The sequence below is a fragment of the Myotis daubentonii genome, chromosome 9 (genome assembly GCF_963259705.1).
Source record: "Myotis daubentonii chromosome 9, mMyoDau2.1, whole genome shotgun sequence".
NCBI classification, from domain to species: Eukaryota; Metazoa; Chordata; class Mammalia; order Chiroptera; family Vespertilionidae; genus Myotis; species Myotis daubentonii.
Genome location: NC_081848.1, coordinates 11588322 through 11614229, shown reverse-complemented (window position 1 = coordinate 11614229; position 25908 = coordinate 11588322). Strand labels below are relative to the sequence as shown.

Genomic DNA, 25908 nt, shown 5'->3' with positions numbered 1-25908 from the left:
CGAGGATCTCATTAAGTTTATTGGCGGCTTCTAGACAGTTCTTGAGAGACCTTAAAAGTGTGGTTCTGAACTCTATATCTTCCATTGACAATTTTGTCCTGTTTCTTTGTCTCTGCATTTTGTTATGCTTTCTTGGTGCACCCCCTAGTGGTCTTTGTGCACAGTCTTGTAGTTAAGCCTTGATTGTTGTAGCTAATACTAGGGGGGATTTGACCTCCAGGCCAAGTGGCTGTGAGAATCAGCTGTGTCTGCAGTGAGAGAACTTCTGTCCTCTAGGGAGGTGTTAATCTGGCGTTTGCCTGAGGCTATCCGGCAAATGCCTCTGTGCAGGGCTTGGGCGGGGAGGGTGGGTCGCAGGGGATTAACAGGGTGGGCCGGAGAGAGCAGTTATGGCTGCTCTCAGTCCTGTCCCCAGGGGCTCTGCCTCTTTGAGTCCCAGCAACCACTGCAAACCTCGGAGAGAAAGCTGCCTTCGAGTTCTGACCGAAGCCAGACAGTCCCGCTTCTCCCGTTTGAGTCAGGGTCCCTAAAGACACACCTGGATCTGGAGCTCAGAGTCTGCGACTCCCTCCCGATAGAAAACGCCAACTGCGCCCTCAGCCACCAGCCTGCTCTGCATGCACTCCGCACCTCAGTATTTGACTTCAGCACTACGCCTCCTCTGAGTGTCGGTATGCGTTTCTCTTTCCTCCTAGTTGTAGGACTTCCACTCAGCCAGCGTTCCTGTGGTTCTGGGTGATGTCCGTTCTGTCTTTTAGTTTCACTTTTGAAGTGGTTGTTCGAGGCAGCAAACTCCGGCATTAACCTATGCCACCATCTTGGTTCTCCTCAATTTCTTTTTTTTTTAAATCAAGATAATCTTCATGTCACTCCAGTCTCCCTCCACCCTTGAATGGATGCAATTGTTCACTCTTTTAAAAACTGCTTGTGGAAATATGCTGTTGGGTTTTTGTCCTATGAAAATTTTTCTCTTAAGACACTTCTCATATTCTACAAGCATTAAAGATATTTGAAAATTATATTAAAGTAATAATTAATTTTCCTGAATGTCTGGTATTCAAAAGTTGATACTGATTTTCAAACATTAACTTTAATTCAACAGCTTCTCCAAGGCAGGTAGTTTGCAGGTAGGGGAATTGACACTTGAGTTGGATACCTATCAGGTGAATAATTACACCAGTGTAAAGTGTTGATAGTGTTAAATGGTTGAGTCCAAAGTCTGGCCTTTAATCTCCCTAGCAGAGGCCAAAAATGTAAACACCCTACAGGTTTGCCAAGCAACATACATAAATTGATCAGGTTATGTGGGGACAGGAAAAATGGGAGAGCATATAAATGCACAAGTGTAGCCTTATGGATTCAGATTCAGATATTTACTGTTGTATGAAAATTCAGGCAAGAGATGATTCTGATCCAATATATTATTTGAAATCTTACAATTTTTAACTTCTGCTAAAGACTACCAAAATAAGTTATAGCTGTGAGTCTCAAAGAAAACACATCTTCGTTCATGAGGGAGTCTGTAGGTCACCAATGTTTTACTTCTTTTAACCCATATATATGGTCTTGGCCCTACTACTATTACATGATAAACCCACAAGGCTGAAATTTCTACCCAGTCACTTTCATAAGTAGTTCATCTCCCTGCAACTAATCTGCAAAATGAAACCAATAATGCCTGTATTCCTTTCCTAGGGCTGCTGTAACAAAATATCACAAACTGGGGGCTGAAAGCAGAAATGTATTTTTTTTTTATAGTTCTAGACTCTGGGAGTCTGAAACAAGGTGTGATCAGGGCCATGCTCTCTCTGCCAGCTTCTGGTTGTTTCTGGCAATCCATGAATTCCTTGATTTACTCTTTGAATAACTCCAATCTCTGCTTTCATGATCATATTGCTGTCTTCCCTATGTGTGTCTATGTTTTTATATGTGATTCTTTCTGTCTGTCTCTGTTCTTGTGCCTCTCTTCTTTTATAAGTATATTTGTCATAATGGGTGAAGAGTTCACTCTATTCTAATATAGCCTCATCTTAACTAATTACATTTGCAAGAACTTTTTTCCAAATAAGGGCAAATTCTGAGTTACTATGGGTTAGGACTTCAACTTATATACAGGTGTGGACAAAAGTAGGTTTACAGTGGTATGTGAAACACAGTTCTCATTATATTAATGAGTATTATTATAAATGAAATGTCTTTTTTTCCATACAAACAACTATAAACCTACTTTTGCCTGCCCCTGTATTTTGTGGAACACAATTTAACTCATAACAATGGCTCACTCCCAGGGCTGTTATAAAGCTGTTATTCTTTGGATTTATCTTCTCTGGGATGCATTATGTTTCCTCTTTCAGTGGGCTCATATTTTTCTCAGTTCTGGAAAATTTTCTTCAATATTTTTTAAAAAATATATTTTATTGATTTTTTACAAAGAGGAAGGGAGAAGGATAGAGAGCTAGAAACACTGATGAGCGAGAAACATCGATCAGCCGCCTCCTGCACACACCCCACTGGGGATGTGACCACAGCCAATGTACATGCCCCTGACCGAAATCGAACCTGGGACCCCTCCGTCTGCAGGCCAATGCTCTATCCACTGAGCCAAACCGGTTAGGGCAAAATTTCTTCAATATTCTCTCTTTCATTTTCTCAATTATGACTTTCTGCAATTTTAATCAGATACATATTAGAACTTCTCATTATGTTCTTCATATCTCTAAACCCCTCTTTCAAATTCCCCTTCTTCTCATCTCTGTTTATTGCATTCTAGATAAATTGTTTAAAATATATTTCAGATTACTTATGCTATTACAAATTTTATATGTCTGCCTTTTAACCTAACCACTATTAATTAAAACTGATATACCTCCATCATTAAATTTCTCTGCTTATTCCTTACTATAAAGTAATTGCTTATTATTTTCCTTATTTGAACTCCTTATCCACTGCCATTCTATATGCTTATTTGATTAGTCCAACATTTGCTTATTGTTGGAGACATCAATTTGCAGTTTCTTGTTTCTTCTGTATATTCTCATAGTGGCTTGTTTTTTAGTATGCCTATAAACTTCATTCCTTCTGCTTCTGGCACATGACAGTCCAAAGATCTCATCAATCCCTCCTCAAAGATTTGGTACCAATGCCATTCTAATACCAGCCTTTCACCTCGCAGAGATCCCATAGGCCGGTATTTTTATAATACTGTTGATATAGAAATCTGATGCACAGAGACTATAGCTCTCCTGGCTGTCAGCTAGTCTAGACAGGCTCTTTGCTGCTCCCCTCTAGCTCACAAACTCTGAAGCTTCTTCTCCAGCCACCCGAACTCCCAGGAGCTCCAATCACATATCTTGATCTCAATACCCTGGCCAGCAGGGGACCAGGTTCTGGTTCATATAGAACCAACAGTGCCCCAAAGTGCATGTCTTAATAAATTCACAATGTTCTGGTGCATGGATGGTCTCAGACAGCTCCTGGTTATTCCTTACATTAGATTGAGACATTCAGCAGTGATATTCAATAGAGAATATACATCAAAAACACCTACGATTAGTTTTATGGATTTGTAACCCTGAGCCTCACTCTTGGATATTCTGGTTCAATCATCTGGAGTAAGTATGAATATTAGTGTTTTCAAAAGATTTCACTTGCTGAACCAATGTAGTTTAGATACTTATTCTAGAGTCTAGTTCTCTCTCATTAAGCATTCAATACAAAATAGTTACTTTAGAGGCATATTCACATGAGTCGTCTCCTCAAGAAGCTGCCTATCTCACCAGTTAAATTTCTCACTGAGGCTGACTGTTGTAAATCTTTATAACTTGACCCAATCTGTCTCTCAAAACTCCCTTTCCTCTAGTTCCAAATGAGCAACCTTTGCCATAAGCATTGAGGAGATCATTCTGGCCTCAGCATTTTGTCTATATTATTCCAGACATTGATTCCAGCCTTGACATTTTGTTTATATTATTCTACTTATTGTTTTTTTTTTCATCTCAAAACTAACAAACAAAACCACTGACTTTAAAGTATAGAAACCCAATTACACTTTTTATTCATGACTCTGCTAATGAGAAAGAGACTTATACACTCTAAACTTCAATTTTTGATCTTTAAAATCGGGATTAATTTTTCAGTATCATTGAGTGGGTGAAAAGAGCTATCTTAGTACCTACAACACAGAAATATCTCAATAAGTTAGTCACCTTCTCTTTCCTCCATCACCAATCCAAACACTATGCCTCCTTCAGTTAGAGTATGTTGTGCCAGCCTGGGTGCCCTTCCCTGGCTGGTTAAGGTTATATGTAATTTACTGACTTCTGATATCTCACAGCACTTTTGTATATGCCCTCACTTATTGTCAAAATTCTTTTCAATGCTGATATTTTATCTTCATTAATTAGCTTCAGTTCCATAAAAATAAATGCATAATCCTATTTTCTGCTTTTATACCTCATATTTCTTAAAGTAGTGCCCGCTGTGGAGTAGCATACGGAGCCAAGTAGAGTCATGCATCACTTAACAATTGGATAGTTCTGAAATATGTGTTGTTAGATGATTTTATCATTGTGTGAACCTGGATGGTTTGTCCTACTACACAACTAAGCTACATGGTATAGACTCTTGGTATATACTGGGCTATAAACCTGTACAGCATATTATTGTACTAAATACTGTAGACAATTGCAACATAAGTTAAGTATTTGTGTATCTAAACATAGAATAAGTACAGTAATGGAATAAATGGTATTCTTGTATAGGGAACTTAGCATGAATAGAATTTATTTGACTGGAAGTTGCTCTGATGAGACACTGAGTGAGTGTTGAGTGGATGTGAAGGCCTAGGACATTTCTATGCACTACTGTAGATTTTAAAAGCATTGCCTCACAACAGTGTCAGAAATAGAACTTCTAAACTGCCAAGGCTGCTCTATGAACAAAAATGTAGACTGGATTGATTGATTGGAGATATCAAGGAGAAACTGAATGGATAAGGCATAGATCAGCATGATAGTGACTGTCAGGATGAAATAAAAGGTGGTCTGAGGATCACTAAGAATAATAGCTCAAGATGAAGAGATAAAAGAACATAGAGATTGTCATGCAATGTGGTTTTGTCTATTGCATCTTAAAGCAGTGGTTAAATTAAGAAACTTTGTGGTATTCATTTAAAAAAGGATGTTTAACACGTAGAGGGTGTAGAACAGTGAGGACTCAATATTTTAACTTTGGACATTTGTTTTGGGTTCCATTGACCCTATCTTACACAGAGGGCTCTCTCTGGCATGGAATTCATGAGGGGAAGAGGGGCATTTACCTATGTTTTACACTATTATAACCTGAAAAACTTTCAAAGTTCAGGGACAGGCGGACTCCACACTATCACAGAAAGCTTTTATTAAAGTGGCAGTGGCACTTACTACTTGTTATGGTAGCTCCTATGGACCTGTGTCTTTGTACAGGACCTTAGGTCCTTAACAAAGATTTTACACAATAAACTCTGAGGGCCATCAGACTAAATCTGGGAGGACTGCAGTGCCTCTGAATATTTTGCACTCGAGAGTCAGGTTTCTCTGTGCTGAAACAGATCAGTAGCTGACTAATTAGGATGTAATCTGTGCACCTACAATTTAGGTGCTATGAGTGAGAAGAAGTTAATTGCAAAGCCCCACAGGCATGGCTCCTGTCGGAGAGAGAAAAAAAAATCATCCTGGGCTTCTGGTTAAGGTGGCAGCATAGCAAATAGAGTACTCAGAACCTCCCACTACCACATCAAAATTACAACTCAACTAAAGTACAACCACCATTCAGAACCACATGAAATATAGCTAAACAGAGTCTTATAACTAAGGATATACAGAAGAATCCATGTTGAAACTGGTAAGAGGGGCAGAAGCACAGAACAGACTGGTCCCAAATCCATGTGTGGCTGTTAAAAATTGGGAAGGACAAGTCAGCTGCAGAGGTCCCCCCTGAGGAGCCAGAGGTCTGCGTTCCACACCAGAATCTAGTGCAGGGAAGATAAGTTCCCATAACTTCTGGCTGAGAAAACCAGCAGGGATTGTGGCTAAGTGAGGTAAAAGGCTGCTGGAGCCCTAGGCAGTTTCTCTTAAAGGGTCCACACACTGACTGACTTGATCTCTCATGTTCAAGGCACTAGGGCAGGAGATTGAAAGGCACTAGGATCATATGGGGAATAACTGAATTGTCTGGCTTCAGGATGAGAGCTGGAGGGACAGCTTTCTCCCAGATGGAAGTGCTGGCAGAGATCACTGAACCTTCTCCTGAGTGAGCTGGCAGTCAGTCTCCATATATGAATCTGCATCAGCCTGGCACTGTTTACCCAGCCCTGGTAATTTATTGAGACTCCAGTCTACCCAACTGTGTCCATGTCTTTTCCATGCAAAGGGGCTATCTTGGCTCATGCTTTAGACTTTCCTAAAATCTCTCAAACCAGCAGCATCTGGCCTCTGTGTGACCCATACCTCTTGCTAAATGGCCCCAGGCCTGGCACTAGTGGCAGCCAGCCTTAGTTCACAGCTTGGCTTCTCCTGGGCATGTCCTTGTCCAACACAAGTAGCAATCATCTGCTCATGCTGGGTGGCCCCAGGACAGGGCATCTGATAAACAATTTCAGACCACATCAGATTACAACCTAGCCACCTCCACAAGCAATGCACTCAAAGGCAGACTCAGGGGGCACCAAAGCCCCACTGAAATGAAATCTGCTCTATGGGATTGGCCTCTGCACAGCAGCTCCTCCTCTGTAGTCACAGCCAGTCCTTACAGCCAATCAGCCTGAGGGTCAATCCCTCCCAGTGATGTAACAAAAGCAATCAAGGCTCAACTACAACTGGACAGTGTACACAGCGCACGTATGGTGCACCTGGAACATTCAGTCCAAGTGTCAAAGGAGGCTGTGTCACTGGTCCCTACAGAATACCTTCTACATAAGGTCACTCTACCCAGACAGGGATAATCAGAAGCTCTAGCTAATACAGAGAAACAAACACACGAAAACAGCCAGAATGAGGAGAGGAAGGAACAGGACCCATGTGACAGACCAGGAGAAATCTTCAGGAAAAAAAACCAAAACACACACACAAAAAAACTTAATAAAGTAGAGGTAAGCAAACTATCAGATATAGAGTTCAAAACAATGGATTAAGCATGGCCAGTCTCCCTCAGTGGTTATAGCATCAATGCACACACCAAAAGGTGGTGGGTTTGATTCCCAGTCAAGGCCAAGTACTGGGTTGCATGTTAAATACCCCCTGGTTGGGGTATGTGTCAGAGGCAACCCCCTGGTTGGGGTATGTGTCAGAGGCAACGAATTTTGTTGATGTTTCTCACTGTTTCTTCCCCTTCCTTCCTCCCTTCCAGGAAAAATCCATGGAAAAAATGTTCTCAGATGAGGATTTAAAAAATATATACAAAACAAAACAAACAAAAAACAATGGTTATAAGGATTCTCAAGAACATTATTAAGAATTTTAACAGCATAAAAAAAGAAACATGGAAACCTTAAAAAAGAACCAGTCAGAAATAAAGAATATAATAACTGAAATAAAGAATGCATTATTAGGAATCAACAGTAGAGTAGATGAAGCAGAGGATCAAATCAATAAGTTTGAATACAAGAAAACAAAAACAGTCAGATCAGGAAAAAAAAGAATCCCAAAAAATTAGGGTAGTGTAAGGAGCCTCTGGGACAACTTCAAGTGTACCAACTTTCACATCATGGGATTGTTGGAAGGAGATGAGAGCAAGAATTTGAAAACCTATTTGAAAAAAATGATGACAGAAACTTCCCTAACCCTGTGAAGGAAACGGACATACAAGTCTAGGAAACACAGAAAGAAGATGAACACAAAGATGCCCACACCAAGGCACATCATAATTAAAATGCAAAAGGCTAAAGACAAAGGGAGAATCTTAAAAGAAGCAAGAGAAGAACAGTTAGTTTACTACAAGCTCCCATAAGACTGTGAGCTGATTTATCAACAGAAACTTTGCAGGCCAGATTGGATTGGCAAGAAATATTCAAAGTGATGTAAAACAAGGATCTACAGCCAAGATTATTCTATCCAGCAAAGCTATCATTTAGAATCAAAAAAGATAAAAACCTTCCCCGATAAGAAAAGCTAAAGTTCATCACCACCAAACCAATACTACAAGAAATATTAAAGGGTCTTCTTAAAGAAGAATAAAAAATCAGAACAAAAATATAAATAATAAAATGGCAATAAATACATATTTATCAGTTACTTTATTTTTTAAAATATGCTTTTATTGATTTTAGAGAGAGAGAGATAGAGTGAGAGAGAAACATCAGTGATGAGAGAGAAGCAATGATTGGCTGCCTTCTGCATGCCCCCTACTGGGGATTAAGCCTGCAACCCGAGCATATTCCCTGACTGGGAATCAAACCATTGACCTCTTGGTTCATGGGTTGACACTCAACCTTGAGCAACATTGGCCAGCTATCAACAATTACTTTAGATACAAATGGACTAAATTATATATACACTGCATGGCCAGATTATTATGACCACTCCATCAGTACAATGAAGTGAATTAGTTATGCAAATAATAATAATAATAATAATAAAACCTTGAGAGTATTTGCTTAGGAAGTTTGCAATTTTCAGTATTTTTGAAAGTGTCAATGAAGTACTGATGGGGTGGTCATAATAATCTGGCCACTCAGTAATTATATATAGTGACTGAATGGATAACCAAACAAAACCCTTACAGATGCTATCTACACAAGACTTACTTTAGATTGAAAGACACACACAAATTTAAAGTAAAGGGATGGAAAAAGATAGTTCATAAAAATGGAAACTAAAAACAAACAAACAAAACAAAACAAAAAACGGAGGAGGCAATGCTTATACCAGACACAATAGACTTTCAAACAATAGCTAAACAAAGAAGGACCCAGCAACTCTACTTCCGTGTAATTATCCGAAGAAACCCAAAACACTAAAAAACACCCAAAACCCAAAACAAAACAAACAAAAAAACATAAAAGTATACATCCATATGTTGCTGCAGCATTATCTACAGTAGCCAAGATACTGAAGCATACGTACTGTTTCTGGATACTAAGTGTCCAAAAACAGATGAATGGGTCAAGAGTAAGTGGTGCATATCCTATCTAATAAAAGAGAAACATGGTAATTGGCATACGACCACTACCCTTCCCATTGGCTAATCAGGGCGATATGCAAACTAACTGCCAGCCAAGATGGCGGCCGGCAGCCAGGCAGCTTGAAACTAATATGAGGCTTTCTTGCTTCAGTGACGGAGGAAACCAACGTTCCCCGCCTGCCTTGCTGGCCTCTGAGCCTGCAGTTTAAGAAACATTGTAACAAATATAGAAGCTAAACAAAACCCCAGAAACCTGCTTTCAGCGAGCCCGGGATCTCAGAGCTGGAGTTATACATTGTTTCGATTATAGAACCGAAACAAACCAGATACCTGATTTCAGCAGCAGAGGCCTCAGAGCTGGAGACTCAGAGCTAAAGCTGGCCCAAAATAAAAAAGAAAAAAAGAAAAAAAGGAGTGGTTGGAAGCTTCAGTCGGCCTGAAAACAGCCCTCAGCCCCTCACCCAGACTGGCCAAGCATCCCAGTGGGGACCCCCACCCTGAATGGTGTGTGACCAGCTGCAAACAGCCCTCGGCCCCTCACCCGGGCTGGCCAGGTACCCCAGTGGGGACCCCCACCCTGATCCGGGACACCTTTCAGGGAAAACCAGCCAGCCCCACCAATGCACCAGGCCTCTATCCTATATAGTAAAAGGGTAATATGCCTCCCAGCATCGGGATCAGCGGAGCCGCAAGGCCTTCTAGCACTGGGATCAGCGGAGCCGAGAGACCTCCCGGCACTGGGATCAGCATGACAGGGGCCAGCACCCAAACTCCCTGATTGTCTTGCAGCTCTGTTCATGACAGGGGATGGCGCCCCAACCCCCTGATCAGCCCTGCTCTGTGCCTGATACGGGGGAGCTCCCCAACCCCCTGATCACCTTGCGGCTCTGTGTGTGACAGGGTGCGGCGCCTCAACCCCTTGATCGGCCCTCCTCTGTGTGTGACAGGGTGCGGCACCCCAACCCCCCCCACACACACACACGGGCCCTGCTCTGTGTGTGACGGTGTAGAACCATAACCTCCCCATCAGCCCTGCCCTGAGTGTGAGAGTGGCCGCGCCCCAACCCCCTGATTGGCCCTGCTCTGTGGGTGATAGAGGGCAGCGCCCCAACTGCCCCACCCTTGGGCCTTGCTCTGTGTGTGATGGGGTAGAGCCATAACCTCCCCATCGGCCCTGCCCTGAGTGTGACAGTGGCGGTGCCCTAACCCCTGATTGGCCCTGCTCTGTGGGTGATAGAGGGAGGCGCCCCAACCCCCTGATGGGCCCTGCTCTATGTGTGACAGGAGGTGGTGCCCCAAATACCCTATGGGCACTACTCTGTGAATGACAGGGGGGAGCTCCCCAACCCCCTGATGGGCCCTGTTCTGCACGTGACGGGGCAGCACCCCAACCCCCTGATTGGCCCTGCTCTGTGTGTGACAGGGGGTGGCACCGCAACCTCCCCATCAACCCTGCCTTGAGTGTGACAAGGGGCGGTGTCCCAACCACCCAATCGGCCCTACCCTGAGCATGACTGAGGGTAGCATCACAACCTCCCCATCCGCCCTGCTCTGTGCAAGACAGGGAGCGGCGCCCCAACTCCCCAATCAGCCCTGCTCTGAGCCCGACCAGGGGCTGCACCTAGGAATTGGGCCTGCCCTCTGCCACCCGGGAGCAGGCCTAAGCCAGCAGGTCGTTATCTCCCGAGGGGTCCCAGACTGCGAGAGGGCGCAGGCCAGGCTGAGGGATGCCCCCCTTCCCCCCGAGTGCACAAATTTTTGTCCACCAGGACTCTAATATATATATATATATATATATATATATATATATATATATATATATATATATATATATATATATACAATGGCATGTACTTCAGCTACAAAAAAAAAAGAAGAAAATCTTTCCACTTGTGACATCATAGATGAACCTAGAGTGTATTATGCTAAGTGAAATAACTCAGACAAAGAAAGGCAAATGCCAAATATTTTTACATATGTGGAATCTAAAAACAAAATAAGTGAACAAGCAGAACAGACTCAAATACCTGTTACTTATTGATGGTTGCCAGGTGGGAGGGGGTTAGAGGGATAAGTAAAAATAGTTAAAGGGATTTAGAAGTACAAGTTGGTATCTACAGAGTGGTCACTGGGTTGTAAAGTACAGCAGAGGGAATATATAGTCAACAGTATTGTAATAACTATATATGGTGTCTGTTGGTACTAGATTTATCAGGGTGATCACTTTCCTAGTTATATAAACTTCTAATCATGGGGATATACACCTGAAACCTATAATATTATATCTGAACTATAATTTAAAAAAAAAAAAAATTCCTCCTGAACCACATGTCCTTCTGTTTCTTACAGGAAATTCAGATCCATTATAATATACTAGAGGCCTGGTGCACAAAAATTTGTGCACTTGGGGGGAAGGGGGGGCCCCTCAGCCTGGCCTGCGCCCTCTCACAGTCTGGGACCCCTCGGGAGATAACGACCTGCTGGCTTAGGCCTGCTCCCGGGTGGCAGAGGCAGGCCCAATTCCTAGGTGCAGCCCCTGGTCGGGCTCAGAGCAGGGCCGATTGGGGAGTTGGGGTGCCGCCCCCTGTGATGCACAGAGCAGGGCGGATGGGGAGGTTGCGATGCAACCCTCAGTCATGCTCAGGGTAGGGCCGATTGGGGGGTTGGGGCACCACCGCCTGTCACATTCAAGGCAGGGTCGATGGGGAGGTTGCGGCGCCACCCCCTTTCACGCACAGAGCAGGGCCAATCCGGGGGTTGGGGCGCTGCTCCCTGTCACACACAGAGCAGGGCCCATCAGGGGGGTTGGGGCTCCTTACCCTGTCACGCACGGAGCAGGGTGGATCAGGGGGTTGGGGAGCTCCCCCCTGTCACGCACAAAGCAGGGCCCATCAGGGGGTTGAGGAGCTACCCTCTGTCACTCAGAGAGTATTGCTGATTTGGAGTTGGGGCGCCCCCCACTGTCACACACAGAGCAGGGCGGATCAGGGGGTTGGGACTCCACCACTGTCACACTCAGGGCTGGGCCGATGGGGAGGTTATGGCTCTACCCCATCACACACAGAGCAGGGCCCGTTGGGGGGGGGGTGGTTGTGGCACCGCCTTCTATCGCCCACAGAGCAGGGCCAATCAGGGGGTTGGGGTGCGGCCACCATCACACTCAGGGCAGGGCTGATGGGGAGGTTATGGCTCTACCCTGTCACACACAGAGCAGGGCCCGTGGGGGGGGGGGGGGGTTGGAGGGCGTGGGTTGGGGCGCCGCACCCTGTCACACACAGAGCAGGGCCGATAAGGGGGTTGGGGTGCCGCACCCTGTAACACAAAGCCGCAGGCCAATCAGAGGTTGGGGAGCTCCCCCGTGTCAGGCACAGAGCAGGGCTGATCAGGAAGTTGGGGCGCCTTCCCATGTCACAAACAGAGCAGGCGGATAGGGAGGTTGTTGCCCCCCCCCCCATCACACACAGAACTGCAGGGCTATCAGGGGGTTGTTGCCCCCCCCCCCCCCCCGTCACGCTGATCCCGGTTCCGGGAGGCCTCTTGGCTCCGCTGATCCTGGTGCTGGGAGGCATATTACCCTTTTACTATATAGGGTAGAGGCCTGGTGCATGGGTGGGGCTGGCTGGTTTGCCCTGAAAGGTGTCCTGGATCAGGGTGGGGGTCCCCACTGGGGTGCCTGGCCAGCCTGGGTGAGGGGCTGAGGGCTGTTTGCAGCTGGTCACACACCATTCAGGGTGGGGGTCCCCACTGGGGTGCCTGGCCAGTCTGGGTGAGGGGCTGAGGGCTGTTTGCAGCTGGTCACACATCCTTCAGGGTGGGGGTCCCCACTGGGATGCCTGGCCAGTCTGGGTGAGGGGCTGAGAGCTGTTTTCAGGCTGGCGGGTGACAGAAGCTCCCAATCGCTCCTTTTTTTCTTTTTTTTAATTCTGGGCCAGCTTTAGCTCTGAGGCTCCAGCTCTTAGGCCTCTGCTGCTGAAAGTAGGTATCTTGTTTGTTTCGGTTCAAAACAATGTATAACTCCAGCTCTGACTCCAGCTCTGAGATCCCAGCTCACTGAAATCTGGTTTCTGGGTTTTTTTTAGCTTCTATATTTGTTATAATGTTTCAAATTGCAGGTTCAGAGGCCTGCAAGGCAGGCAGGGAACATTGGTTTCCTCCGTCACTGAAGCAAGCAAGCCTCATGTTAGTTTCAAGCTGCCTGGCTGCTGGCCGCCATCTTGGCTGGCAGTTAATTTGCATATCCGCCTGATTAGCCAATGGGAAGGGTAGCGGTTGTACGCCAATTACCATGTTTCTCTTTTATTAGATAGGACTAGGGGCCCAGTGCATGAAATTAGTGCACTGGGGGAGGGTGTGTCCCTCAGCCCAGCCTGCACCCTCTCCAATCTGAGACCCCTTGGGTGATGTGTGACTGCCAGTTTAGGCCCGATCCCACAGGGCCTAAACCGGCAGTCAGACATCCCTCTCACAATCCAGGACTGCTGGCTCCTAACCACTTGCCTACCACCCTGCCTGATTGCCCCTAACTACTTCTGCCTGCCAGCCTGATCACCCCCTAACCACTCCCCTGCTGGCCTGATCACCCCTAACTTCCCTCCCCTACTGGCCTGTTTACCCCTAACTGCCCTCCCCTGCCAGCCTGATCACCCCCTAACTGCTCCCCCCTGCCAGCCTGATCACCCCCTAACTGCTCCCCTCTGCTGACCTGATTACTCCCAACTCCCTCTCCCTCAGCCCCTGCCACCGTGACTTTGTCTGGAAGAACGTTGGGAAGATGTCCAGTCTAATTAGCATATTACCCTGTTGTTAGTATAGGTAGGGCCATCTCATATATGGGTCTGTTATTAACCAAAGCATCATTATGTGGCACATGACTATATTAAACAAGGAGGAGAGCACATTTCTCACCCAAGTTCTTTAATTTGTGATTTCCAAGTTTCTGAACCAACTTTTTTTTTTTTAGTCTGGTCTTCTTATCCATAAAATGGAATCAACATTTATTTAACCAGTTTAACTTGCAAAGTTTTCATGACAGGCCATGAAATAAAGCATATGAATAATTTATAAGAGCTTTACAAAGTATATTTTGACAATCCTAGCTTCTGAAATATGGCTCATGACTAGTATAGACAGGAAGCACTGTGACATGGTCCACCACATTATCCCATCCTAGAAAGTAAGAACAATTATGAATCCCTCTTACACACACACACACACACACACACACACACACACACATCAGAACACGGAAGCACAGAGATGTTAAATAAATTGTCCAAGGTCTGTAGGTAAATTACCCCAAGGCTATTGGATCTCAAAGTCCATGCTAATAAACTGTACAAAAGAGGTTTTAGCAGTCCATCACCTTAATCACTTAACCACTTCACCCCCCAAAAGAGGTTTTAGACAAAAGAAAAATAAAATAGCATGTGATGGTTAGTTTTCTGAGATGTATGAATCACAATGTCCTAACAGCCCTAAAATAATAAAAAAGAATAAGAGATAAATACACTGAGAATATAAGTGGCTTTCTAAGGGTGAAAATGGCACAACCAGAACACACGCACAGGGGTCTTCTGCTTCTATGTAGGAGCTCTCCATTCCACCTACTGTTATTCAAAGCAATATGTTGAACAGCTGTCACAGGCAAGTCTGACATGAGGGTTTTTAAATCAGTATGCTTCCTTTAAAACATGACTTATAATTGGACTGTTCCATTAATTTATTTTATGATGATTTTATCTATGTAACAGTCAATCTGACACTATTTCTACATACATAGCTGAGTTGACATATTTATCATTTCTAAAATTAATTTCCATTCTGCCCATCCAACTATAGGTAATTCCATTTTAGTCACTAAGTTTCAACTGAATTGTTGAGAATAGTGTATATTCCTAAAACAAGACAGATAATCCTTTCTAATCCAGTGTATCAGTACAACCAGTAATTTCAGTTTTTGCAAGTTAATATTATGTGGTATAATTTACATAACATAAAGTGTACTCCTTTTAAGGATATAATCTGATTATTCTTTATAAATGTCTGATGTAGAATCACACTATCAAGATGCAGAGCAATTCCATCACCCCAAAATGTTCCTTCATGCCCTTTGCACTCATTTTTCTCTCCACCTCCTCTTCAGGAAAACAGTGGCCTGCTTTCTATGTAAACACATTAGTTTTTCCTATTCTAGAACTGCATATAACTGGAATCATAGGATATGTATTCTATTGTATATGGCTTATTTCACTCATAATAAAAGCCTGATGTTTTCATCAAGGTTGTTACATGTATCACTAATTTGCTCCTTTTTTTATTGCTGAGTAGTATCCCAGTGTATGTATTTAGCACAATTTGATTACACATGCATGAACTTAAAATAGATATTTAGAATGTTTCCATTTTTTTAGCATCTAATTTTTGAGGACACAGTGGGCCCTTGCTATGTAATGACTCTCTACTTAGCTTCCCAGGATCAAAACTTATGGTTATACATCCCAGGCATACTGCTTGGCCATCCTTTCTGTGGCTGAAATGCTACCTCAGCATGTTTCAACTCATTGGTGTATGGCCCTGGCTTGTAGGGAAACCCTCATGTGCAATCCTTAAGGCATTTCAGAAATACATGAATAGATATAAATGTATACGGGAAGAGATACACATGCAATTTCTGCTTTCTTCCCTATAACAAGCCTCCCTGTGCCAAGGGTCACAAGATTGTGCTGCATACTGGATTGGGTAAGAAGCAACGTAAAAATAAAAACACACTGAGAAAAGTCTTAGATTAAAATCTATACAGTGGATTTTATTCTAATGAAAAAATAAATTTAAGAAGTAGCCTACAACACACCAAGGAACTGGTGGTCCATGTGTTAAAATGTAAGTTTGCTTTTAATAGTAAAACAGTAGTATTACAGCTAATAATATTTAATTTAGATATTTCCTGCCTGTATGCATGCTCACACACACACACACTGCATGTTTTACTAACTATGTGTTAATATTCTCTTAAGAAACCAAGGTAATATTCCCATCAGTATTTTTAGTAAATAAGTTGATAACTTTGAAAGACTAATAGGCATTATGCTATTAGTCTATCTTCCATCAACCATATCTATGAAATAAATTGGTTATGTTGAGTTTATTTTGGATGAGCAATTAAACACGTGCTTACAAAGAGCAGTGACTCTTTAGGCCTTCCTGTGCTCCTCTGTCTTCAATTTTAACATCCTCCATATTTCATCTATGGCTTTCTTAATTAATTTCTCCTTAGCACTTACCACACTCTCACACTATCCCAGTCACATAATGGTTTCATGTTTGTCTTCTCGCCTTGAATGTGAAGCCATGAGGCAAGGGACCATTGGCTGTGTTGACTGAACGCCTGGAGCCTAGAACAGTGTCTAACATGGAGTAGGTCACCCAGATATATATGCTAAGTGACTGACTGAATGAATGAGATGGAGGAGGACTCTCACAAGAGAGAAATTTAACTGGATAACCTGCAAATAACTAACCTTGGCAATTTAATTTAGAAATATTTAAATTAAAACAATATTAATAACAAATAATAACATTGTGTGCTCACGATGTGCTATGCAATTTCCATATTTTCATTCACATAATGTTCAAAGGTGTGTAGGTATGTACTATTAATTAATTTATTTTACAAATAGAGGAACCAAAAGCGTAGGGAAGTTTAATACCTTGCCCAAGAAAGGAAGGTTAAAATGCTATCAGACATCTGAGTCCAGAATCTGAGCCATTCTGAGTCTCTACAGTAACCCACAAATCTGAATAACCTGAAAAGAAAGTGTTAGATATGAAAATATTTGATTCTGGTGAAAAATGTTTTCACTCCTAATAGCAGAGCTGCTTCTCAGAAACACATAGCTCCTAGGACATAGCAGATCTGCAGGATGGGGACACGGATCACAATGGTTCAACTTCTCCAAATGCTATACATTGAATGTATGTGTCCCTCCAATACTCAGATGTTGAAAACCGAAGGCCCACAGTGACAGTATTAGGAGTTGAGGACTTTAGCAGTTGAACTGATCATGAGGGCAAAAGCTTCATGAATGGGATTCACACCCTTGAAACAGAGATTCCAAAGCGCTAGCTCACCCTTTCTGCCAGGTGAGGTCATGGTGAGAAGTCAGCAGTCTGCAACCCTGTAAAGGGCCCTCACCACAAGCCAACCATGCTGGCACCTGGTTTTGCTCTTCCAGATGCATAACTGTGAGAAATAAAGTCCTCTTGTTGATAAGCCACCCAGTCTGTGGCATTTTGTTACAGTAGCGTGAATGGACTAAGACACCAAAGGATGAGTTGCTTTCCTCATCACACTCCCTAATGAATGAGAGATTCATTACTGTGTGAGATGAAGTGAATGCATACTTTCTCTTCACTTTCTTATCCTCTGGGCTGCATTCCCTTCCTACCCCAGCCTCATCCAGTGCTGGTGAAGGAAATTTTCCAAGGATGTACACCAGGAGGCACTCTGAAGGTAAGCAATAAGATTATTACTTCAGAGAAAAATAAAGACATACATATGAATGAGCAGTTAGTATTTCCTAATAAGTGTACACGCCCTGCTGAAAAGGAAGGTGGAACATGCTTTCGGTTTCAAATTGCACTCCAAGGCTAGGAGAGAAAAGCCATGGCCGGTGAGTTTTGGGGTTTTTTGTTCTGTTTTGTTTGTTTGTTTGTTACTTTCTAAAAGGGAAAAATTTTTGAAAGTGGCTGGCTTTTGGGGAAGCCATAATTAGGTTTTGTGAATGTTTAGGTGAACAGAACTGAGGGAGAGGGAAGAAAGAGGAGAGAGGAGAAAGGGAAGTAGAAAAGGGGCCCTAAGGACTCTCAGTTTTCAGAAAGGCAGGGTGAAGGCCGGAAAGGAACTGGGCTTTCCTGGTATGACCCTGTCATTTTGCAATCTTAACTGAATTATCTGCCAAAGGGTGCAGGATCCACATGAGACGGGTACCAGCAGCTGCTGTCCCCAAGGGAAATAGGCTATCACTGTTTCCTTCTTTTATTATGCAGAGTTGAATAAACAGGAGGCACTGATAGTAAATCTCAGACTTCAGGCTCTCAGTGAGCACCCTGGGTAGCACTGAAGGGAGGGTGAGGGATGTGGGTAGCTCAGGTTGACTGAACTGCATGGGGAAGGTCATTTTATGGATTAAATGTAAAGGAGGCTGTTGCTGACTTGAGAGGAAAATGAGGCTGTTTAGTGACTTGAGGAATCCTTGTGCTTCAAACAGACAAAGTCCTGAAGGAGAAGAGGATGGTTTTTGTCCAATCAGTGACCTCAGGCACAATAAATGGCTTGTTGGATGACCTATTAGAGAAAAGAGTGCTGAACCAGGAGGAGATGGAGAAAGTAAGACGTGAAAATGCCACAGATATGGATAAGGCCCGAGCTTTGATTGACTCAGTCACTCGGAAAGGGGCCAAGGCAAGCCAAGCATGTATCCGTCACATCTGTGAAATCGACTCCCACCTTGCAGAGAAGATGGGGCTGCCCTCAGGTAAGGTCTACAGCTCGGACTAAAGTCCACTCAGGACCCGTGTCTTTGCACCCACATAGGATTTCTTCATTGGTCATGATAGCTTGCCGACAATTTCTTTACATCTGTCTTCAGGGCCCCATTTCTAAGTCAGTGGCACTATTGTATATCCGCTGTCTCGTTACACTTTATTCTTATTTCTTTAGCCTCAGAATCCTTCTAAGAATTAAAACTCACTTCCCATCCTGAGTATGTGGTAGCTCAGTTGTTGAAGTTTATGAGAACAGTCTGATAAACTTCATACCACATTCTCTAGTCCTCCTGGCAAGGCACTTTATTTATTTGTTTGTTTAGTTAGTTAGTTAGTTAGTTAGTTAGTTAGTCAGCTAGTTACTTAAGTCTAGGAATTTCTAGTAACTTATATAGTTATCTGACATGAAGATTTAAAGTCTGTCATTGAATAGTTTTATAATTTCTCTCCAAAAGTTTGCTCTCCAGGAGGAATAAAATATTTCAATGATGGTGAAGCACTCAGAGAATAAACTCAATCCTATTGAGTTTAATGTGGACTCTTTCATTTAATTGCCCTCTTGCATTTTCTTTGAGTGATGTTGTCCACTAGCATGGAACTAGGCTGTAGACCAGGGGTCCTCAAACTTTTTAAACAGGGGGCCAGTTCACTGTCCCTCAGACCATCGGAGGGCCGGACTATAGTTTAAAAAAAAACACTATGAACAGATTCTTATGCACACTGTACATACCTTATTTTGAAGTAAAAAAACAAAACGGGAACAAATACAATATTTGTATTTGCATGTGGCCCGCGGGCCGTAGTTTGAGGACCCCTGCTGTAGACCATTGTGTAAGGTCCGACCTCTACCTCACATGCTCCTGAGGCCCTGATACAAGACAGACAGGCATCTGACCTGCCCCTTCTATCTATAGTGCCTACGGCTCCCACACAGCCAAGATGGGAGCTCTGGCAGACTCTCAACCCCTGGTCTCTTTTATGCTTCCCAAATGCAACCAGAGGGAAAAGTTGTTCTTTGAAAGCAAGACCTCTTTTTCTCCAGGACTAGGGGAAGCCTATGCCTGGCTTACTGACATAGCAAAGCTCATCTCTCAGTAACTTCCTGCTGTTTCTCTTTTAATACCTTTTTTTTTTCCATTTAACACTCCCCCAAATTAAAGACAATCAATACTAACAATAAGGGTTCGGAATAATTGTATAGTAGCCAAAGTTTCTTCTTCTTTGCCCCAGTTTCTTCTTCTTCCTTTCAGTTCATAGTCCTTGAGTCCTAGAGGCACTTGGACAAACCACTCTAATAAAGCCAACACCTGGAGTCGCCTGGCTGCTTGCCAGCTGATGCCTCCTCAGTCAGGCTGTCATGCCTTTGTCTCTCTCTCATCTACTTGGCAATTGTTTTCTGTGCCACAGAATATGGTAATTCGATGACTTATTTGAATGACTCTAATGGCAGAGATCTTTCTAAAAAAAAGTTCTTGACATGTACACTCCTGCCACCACAAGTTTTCCCCCAGAAAACATTCTTGAACTTATTGATGGTTAAGTTAGTCCAGCAGTCTGGATGGGAAGGACGGGATGAGCTGCAGTCTGTCGCCTTGAGCTCAGCATTTTGAGGGATAGCCTATGGTTCTCCCTCATGCAGAGCAGGGAAGTGGACCATATTTTGTCTATGGAAATCTTGTCTTCAATTGTAACTATGGGATGAAAGCTCAGTGTATTTCACATGTGTTAGCACATGCCAATTCTTAGAATTTCTGGATTAAACTTCCAAGGTGTATATTGTTATACTAGAGGCCCGGTGCATGGATTCATGTACTGGTGGGGTCCCTTGGCCTGGCTTGCGGGGATCAGACCAAAACTGGCTCTCTGACATCTCCCAAGGGGTCCTGGATTGCAAGAGGGCTCAAGCCAGGCCGAGAGACCCCACCAGTGCCAAAATCTGTGCACTGGGCCTCTAGTATGCATATAAGATCTTTGGTTAATCTCTTCCCACCCTTCCCCTTTCCCCCTTGCCTCTGAGATTCATCATTCTGTTCCATGTTTTCATGCCTGTGGTTTCTGCTCATGCATTCAGCATCATAGCTACCAGTTAAACAGCTGGTAGGCTAGTCACTTAGGCTTTTATATATGTATAGATTGAGATCCTTATAAAAACTTTAAGAACCTTAAATGTAATTCCTGTCCTTGAAATTGACAAGCATAATGAATCGTGACCTCAGAGGATGCATTAATAGGCTTGAGTTGTTTTATGCAACCAAATAGTGGAACAGGCTTTTCAGTGTTTGTTTTTTCCTCAGAGCATGCCACTGAGTAGGGCAAGTGCAGATTACAGAGACTGTGGCCAGGGCCCCTGTCACATGCATAAATCCGTAGTGCCCTTTGTGGGATGGCAGAGTGGTTCAGTTAACCAGAGCCCAGATTTGTGTTTATATCCTAGCTCTACCACTTTCCTGACCTATGGCACTTAGAAAAGTAACTTAACACTGGTTGATGGTGGAGAAGTGAGTCACCTCGTCATCATTTTCTGCTGCGATAAATCTTGGCAGTGTAATTGTCCAAGACTTTTCTTGGTTTTCTCTAAAATCCAAATCAGCTCTGAGTTACACAGCTTCACTTTGCATATACCTGTTATGCAGTAGTGGTCACCTCAAGAGCCACCTTGAAACACGCATATTACTAGTAAGAATACTCTTGCTTCTATAGCTGATGGAATCTCAATGCCATTTTCATCATAGAAAGCAGAAATCAAGGGATTCACTTGCAGGCACTCTTCTGTTCTGCCTCAAATGTTAATGTCCAGGAATAAATGTGGAGAGGCTTTTGTTTCTCAGTGCTGAGTGTGGTTCCAGGTAAACAGCTATTTGAACAGATCAAAGCTTGGGGACATTGTTTTCAATAGGGAGTTTCCAACAGAGATAAGTGACTAATTTATGGCCCTTATCTTTCCTCAGGTGCACAATCAAATACTGATCATAATACACAAGACTCCCAAGCAGAGATTCTTCCCTTCCCAGGTAATGGCATGTTCAAAGCAAGAGCATTTTTGAACCCCATCTTCCTTGACATTAACTGCAGATTCATGGGATAAACACGGGGTGAGGAGGCAATGGGTAATTCTCCTGGATTGATCCTATGCCTTTTGCTCTTTTCAATCTATTCTGCTTTAGCAGAGGTCATTCCTGCAGTTTCACTACCATGTTTATACCAAGAAATCCTGAATATGTGTCTCAAATTCTGACTACCCACTTGAACGCCAAACTTGACCCCTTTTTCTCTACATATCCAGAGCTAAACTTGCCATCTGCCTTCCTTCACACTTTGGTTCTCCTCCAGTTTTCTCTCTCTTTGCTATGTAGCCATCATTACCAAGTTATTCAAACCAGAAACTTGCAATTCAATTTTTAGCTCTTTCTTCTTCCTCAGCTCTATCATTCAGTGTCTGAGATTTATTGATTCCTCTCTCAAATCCAGATCTGTGTAGCCACTCTCTTTGTATTACTATAGTTCAGAGCTCCTATTCCCACCGTTCCCTAAGATTCTCCTGCCATAATCTCACTATATTTTTCTTGTATTTTAAAAAATAAATTCATCATTGTCCCCCACTGGACTTGAAGCTTTATGAGTTCAGCCTCTTATTTACTAAATAATCAGTGTTTTATTTGTCCTGGGACAGTATTTTACCCACAGTTCTTGAAGTATTTCAGCTGAAAGTGACTATTTTCTCTAAATTTTGGAAGATATTTAGAGGCCACAGATGCAAATATTTCACCAAATTATAAATTACTGTAGTAAATCTGTTAGGGGTGTTTATCCCATGAATTTTTTCTCAGATATTTCATGGGATGGAGACACTCACTATATAACCAAATGCTCATTCCTTTACTAGGAAAAATGAGCTCTAATATAATTCAAATATTTCTCTTTAATATTTGCCATTGTTCCTCAGATTCCTGTATGAAGAAATAGAATATTTCTTCCACCTAATAATGATTTCTATAGTTTTCTTCAATAAATTAATTCCAATTATTTTTTACTTTACCCACAGTAAACACATTTCAGCCTGCCTTGCTTTGCCTAATTAAATGTATGATAATGTCTTCAAATTTTCCTTCAAAATTGCATATAACTTTCTTGTTTGAATAGTTAGTTTTTGATAGATCTTCCAAATATTGAGGAAATATATTTATTTTGAAAAAGACATTAGGTTACTTCTTTAGCAAGTACATCACACTGTTGGATGGTGTTGAATTTGTAATAAACCTAAAGGCTTTATTCACATAAATTACTGTTAAAACTCTTCCTCATATATTGTTGTAATCAATGTTTAGTGCTTTAAATCCATCAAGTATGCATCTTGATTTTTAGCATTTATCATTCTATTTCATAGTCATTCTAGTTAATATATTCAGTATTCCTCCTCCTCCTCCCCATACATACACACATTAGAGAGATCCTGAAGAACAGAAAAGCCCTTCCTTCCTTCTATCCTTCCTTCCTCCCTCCCTCCCTCCCTTCCTCCCTCCCTCCCTCCCTCCCTCCCTCCTTTCTTCCTTTCCATCTCTAATGCATCTTAAGTAAATAAAAAATAAACATATATATTTTAAAAACATTGAAATAGAGTGATTAAGCTCTATCTCAATTATATCTTATTATCAATGTTAAATCATTTGAAATAAATTTATGTCCTAAATATTTTCTCTAACGTGTTGGTTGGTTTTTGAGAGTTCTATCATGCATGGTCTTGAATAAATTCCCTTTTTATTCTTCTAATCTAAAATGTTTATAAAAATGCCGATCCTCAGAGGTAAAGGCTGATTCTTGTATCGACCGATAGAAACCTCCCCTGGTGTGGAATGTGTTCCCATAGTAGTGACTCACTCAGCAGAGTTGGCCAGGGTTTTTCTTTTGAGGATTCACTTCCTCCTCTGTGGCTTCTGCAGCTCACGCTGTGAGGAGCACCTGGCGGGACACTCAGGGGTGCCATTATTCATAATGTTTCTTGTCTGTTGCAGCTCCCCAGGCAGTGCAAGACAACCCAGCTAAGCTTGCATTCCCAGGACCAGGAGGGAGCCTCAAGCTTTGCCCCCCAGACATAGCCCAAAAGATATGGAATGAAAAGTCAGCAGAGGTGCTGTGCTCAGAAAACAGGATCCGGGTGAAAGAAACACTGGAAACTCTTTGAAAGGGCAGTGGAGCTTTCTTAGAGCCAATTTCCTAGAGAAGTTCTAGAAAATCATCCTGCTGCTTCCCTTACATAAAGGGCTCCTATCTCCTAGAATCCCAGGTTTAGGGATTGAGTTCTAAGTTTGATACAGCTCCCTGAATAAATACTTATAATGACAACAAAGGCATCCATTGGATGCTTACTATGAGTCAGATACTGTTCTAAGCAAGTTTCAGAGTTGAGAAAACATATTTGAATAACACCTTGAACCCTAAAAATAGCCCATGTTATAGATCAGGAAATTGTGCATTGGATGATAAAATATTTTGGCAAAAACAATAAGCTGAGGAGTCAGTTTTAAAATTCTGTCATTCTTGCATCAAAGCCTGTTCTTCTCTCAAATCTTAACTCAAAAAAAAAAAAAAAATCCTTACCAGTTGTTATCTGGGCATTTGTAAGTTCTATTGCAACTCCTGTAGTAAGATTAATTTGCCTTTCCTTTAACTATGGTTCATGAAATTTGTTTTCTGGGTAGAACTAGAGTGGGAGAAACAGTCTTATATCCTCAAGATGAATATTTAATTAAAGGGAACAGGACCATAATGCGATTTGCATTTCTGACAGATTTACCCAATAATGGGAAAGTTTACTCGGACACGTGTTGCCCTCATTATCTGCAACACAGAGTTTGACAAGCTTCCCAGGAGAGCTGGAGCTGATGCTGATATCAGAGGTATGAAGATGCTGCTAGAAGATCTGGGATACACTGTGGATGTTAAAGAAGATCTCACTGCTTCGGTAAGGTCTTCCAGAATGTAGGGACAATGATCACACCATTCATTTTACTAAATAGCTTTTGGTTGTAGCACCAGAAACTTAATTTCTTGATAATATAAAAGTTAAATTTGCCCTTGGAGGGTGCTTCTCACCCCTCCTAACAAAGAGTCTTTTAGCAAAAGTCTAGTGAAATTCTTATTTGGAAATTGTTCTGTAAATAATAATACCCTTTCCTCTCTACTAGAAATTCCCAAATGGCATTCTATAACTCTATGGCATCTTTCTTTAAATTAAAACTTAAATTATCTTTTGTACCCCATTGATTTTTATGTTACGCAGGAATTCCTTAAGTGCCTTTTTATTGAATTCCCCAGGCGCTCTGATAACGGACCTCCTAGTCCAAAATTAATGGCATGGTCTCTTTCCAGGACATGAAGACAGAGCTGAGGGCCTTCGCTGCCCGCAAGGAGCACAAGACCTCTGACAGCACGTTCCTGGTGTTCATGTCTCATGGTATTCGAGAAGGCATTTGTGGGAAGAAACACTCTGAGGAAGTCTCCGATGTATTAGACATCGACACCATCTTTCAAAGTTTGAACACGTATAACTGTCCAAGTTTGAAGGACAAGCCCAAAGTGATCATTATCCAGGCCTGCCGTGGCGGTGAGTGCTGATGTCTGTCAGAACACAAGATATGCCAGTGTTGACCTCATCATTTCCATCCATGTTTTGTGCCTGCTCCTTAGTGTCAAAGAATACCTACTGTCACCAAACAAAACTGTAGCTTCTGTGAGTTGTATAAATGGTTAGTAGATACTTATTCTATTTTCAACTAAAGAGATACCACTTTTAGTCTCAAGACTTTGATGTCTCAGTGTCATTAGAATTCATTTAGGGTTCATAGAAATAAAGGTTGTTAAGAAGATAGTTCCTGGGATGTATGTGTGTACACGTACATGAATGAAAGACAGCCACAAATAAATTAGTAAATATAGTTGGACAGAGGCTTAAGGGTGAAAATGAATCTTTTGGCTGTTGGTAGTAACAAGATGTCAAATCTTGTCTTTCTAGAGAATGAAGGGGTGGTGTGGTTAAAAGATTCAGCAAAAGGTTCTGAAAACGACTTCTCATTGGCTCCAGAAGATTTTGAATATGATGCCATTAAGAAAGCCCATATAGAGAAGGATTTTATTGCTTTCTGCTCTTCAACACCAGGTAATGAGTGTCTGTATAGAACACCTTTGTGGGCATTGCCAATACAGAAATTCACA

The 25908-nt window shown here is 42.5% G+C and overlaps 1 protein-coding gene across 1 annotated transcript in view; it reads left to right on the top strand.

Moving 5' to 3' along the window:
- The first annotated feature begins 17625 nt into the window (after nucleotides 1-17625).
- LOC132241716 (caspase-1-like) overlaps nucleotides 17626-25908 on the top strand; it is a 33474-nt gene continuing 25191 nt past the window's right edge. The window contains exons 1-7 of the mRNA XM_059710636.1: nucleotides 17626-17665; nucleotides 18423-18689; nucleotides 21648-21710; nucleotides 23709-23824; nucleotides 24485-24658; nucleotides 25066-25300; nucleotides 25709-25852. Of these exons, the coding sequence (XP_059566619.1) occupies nucleotides 17641-17665; nucleotides 18423-18689; nucleotides 21648-21710; nucleotides 23709-23824; nucleotides 24485-24658; nucleotides 25066-25300; nucleotides 25709-25852 (1024 nt within the window). The 5' untranslated portion in view covers nucleotides 17626-17640. The remainder of the gene's footprint in view (nucleotides 17666-18422; nucleotides 18690-21647; nucleotides 21711-23708; nucleotides 23825-24484; nucleotides 24659-25065; nucleotides 25301-25708; nucleotides 25853-25908) is intronic.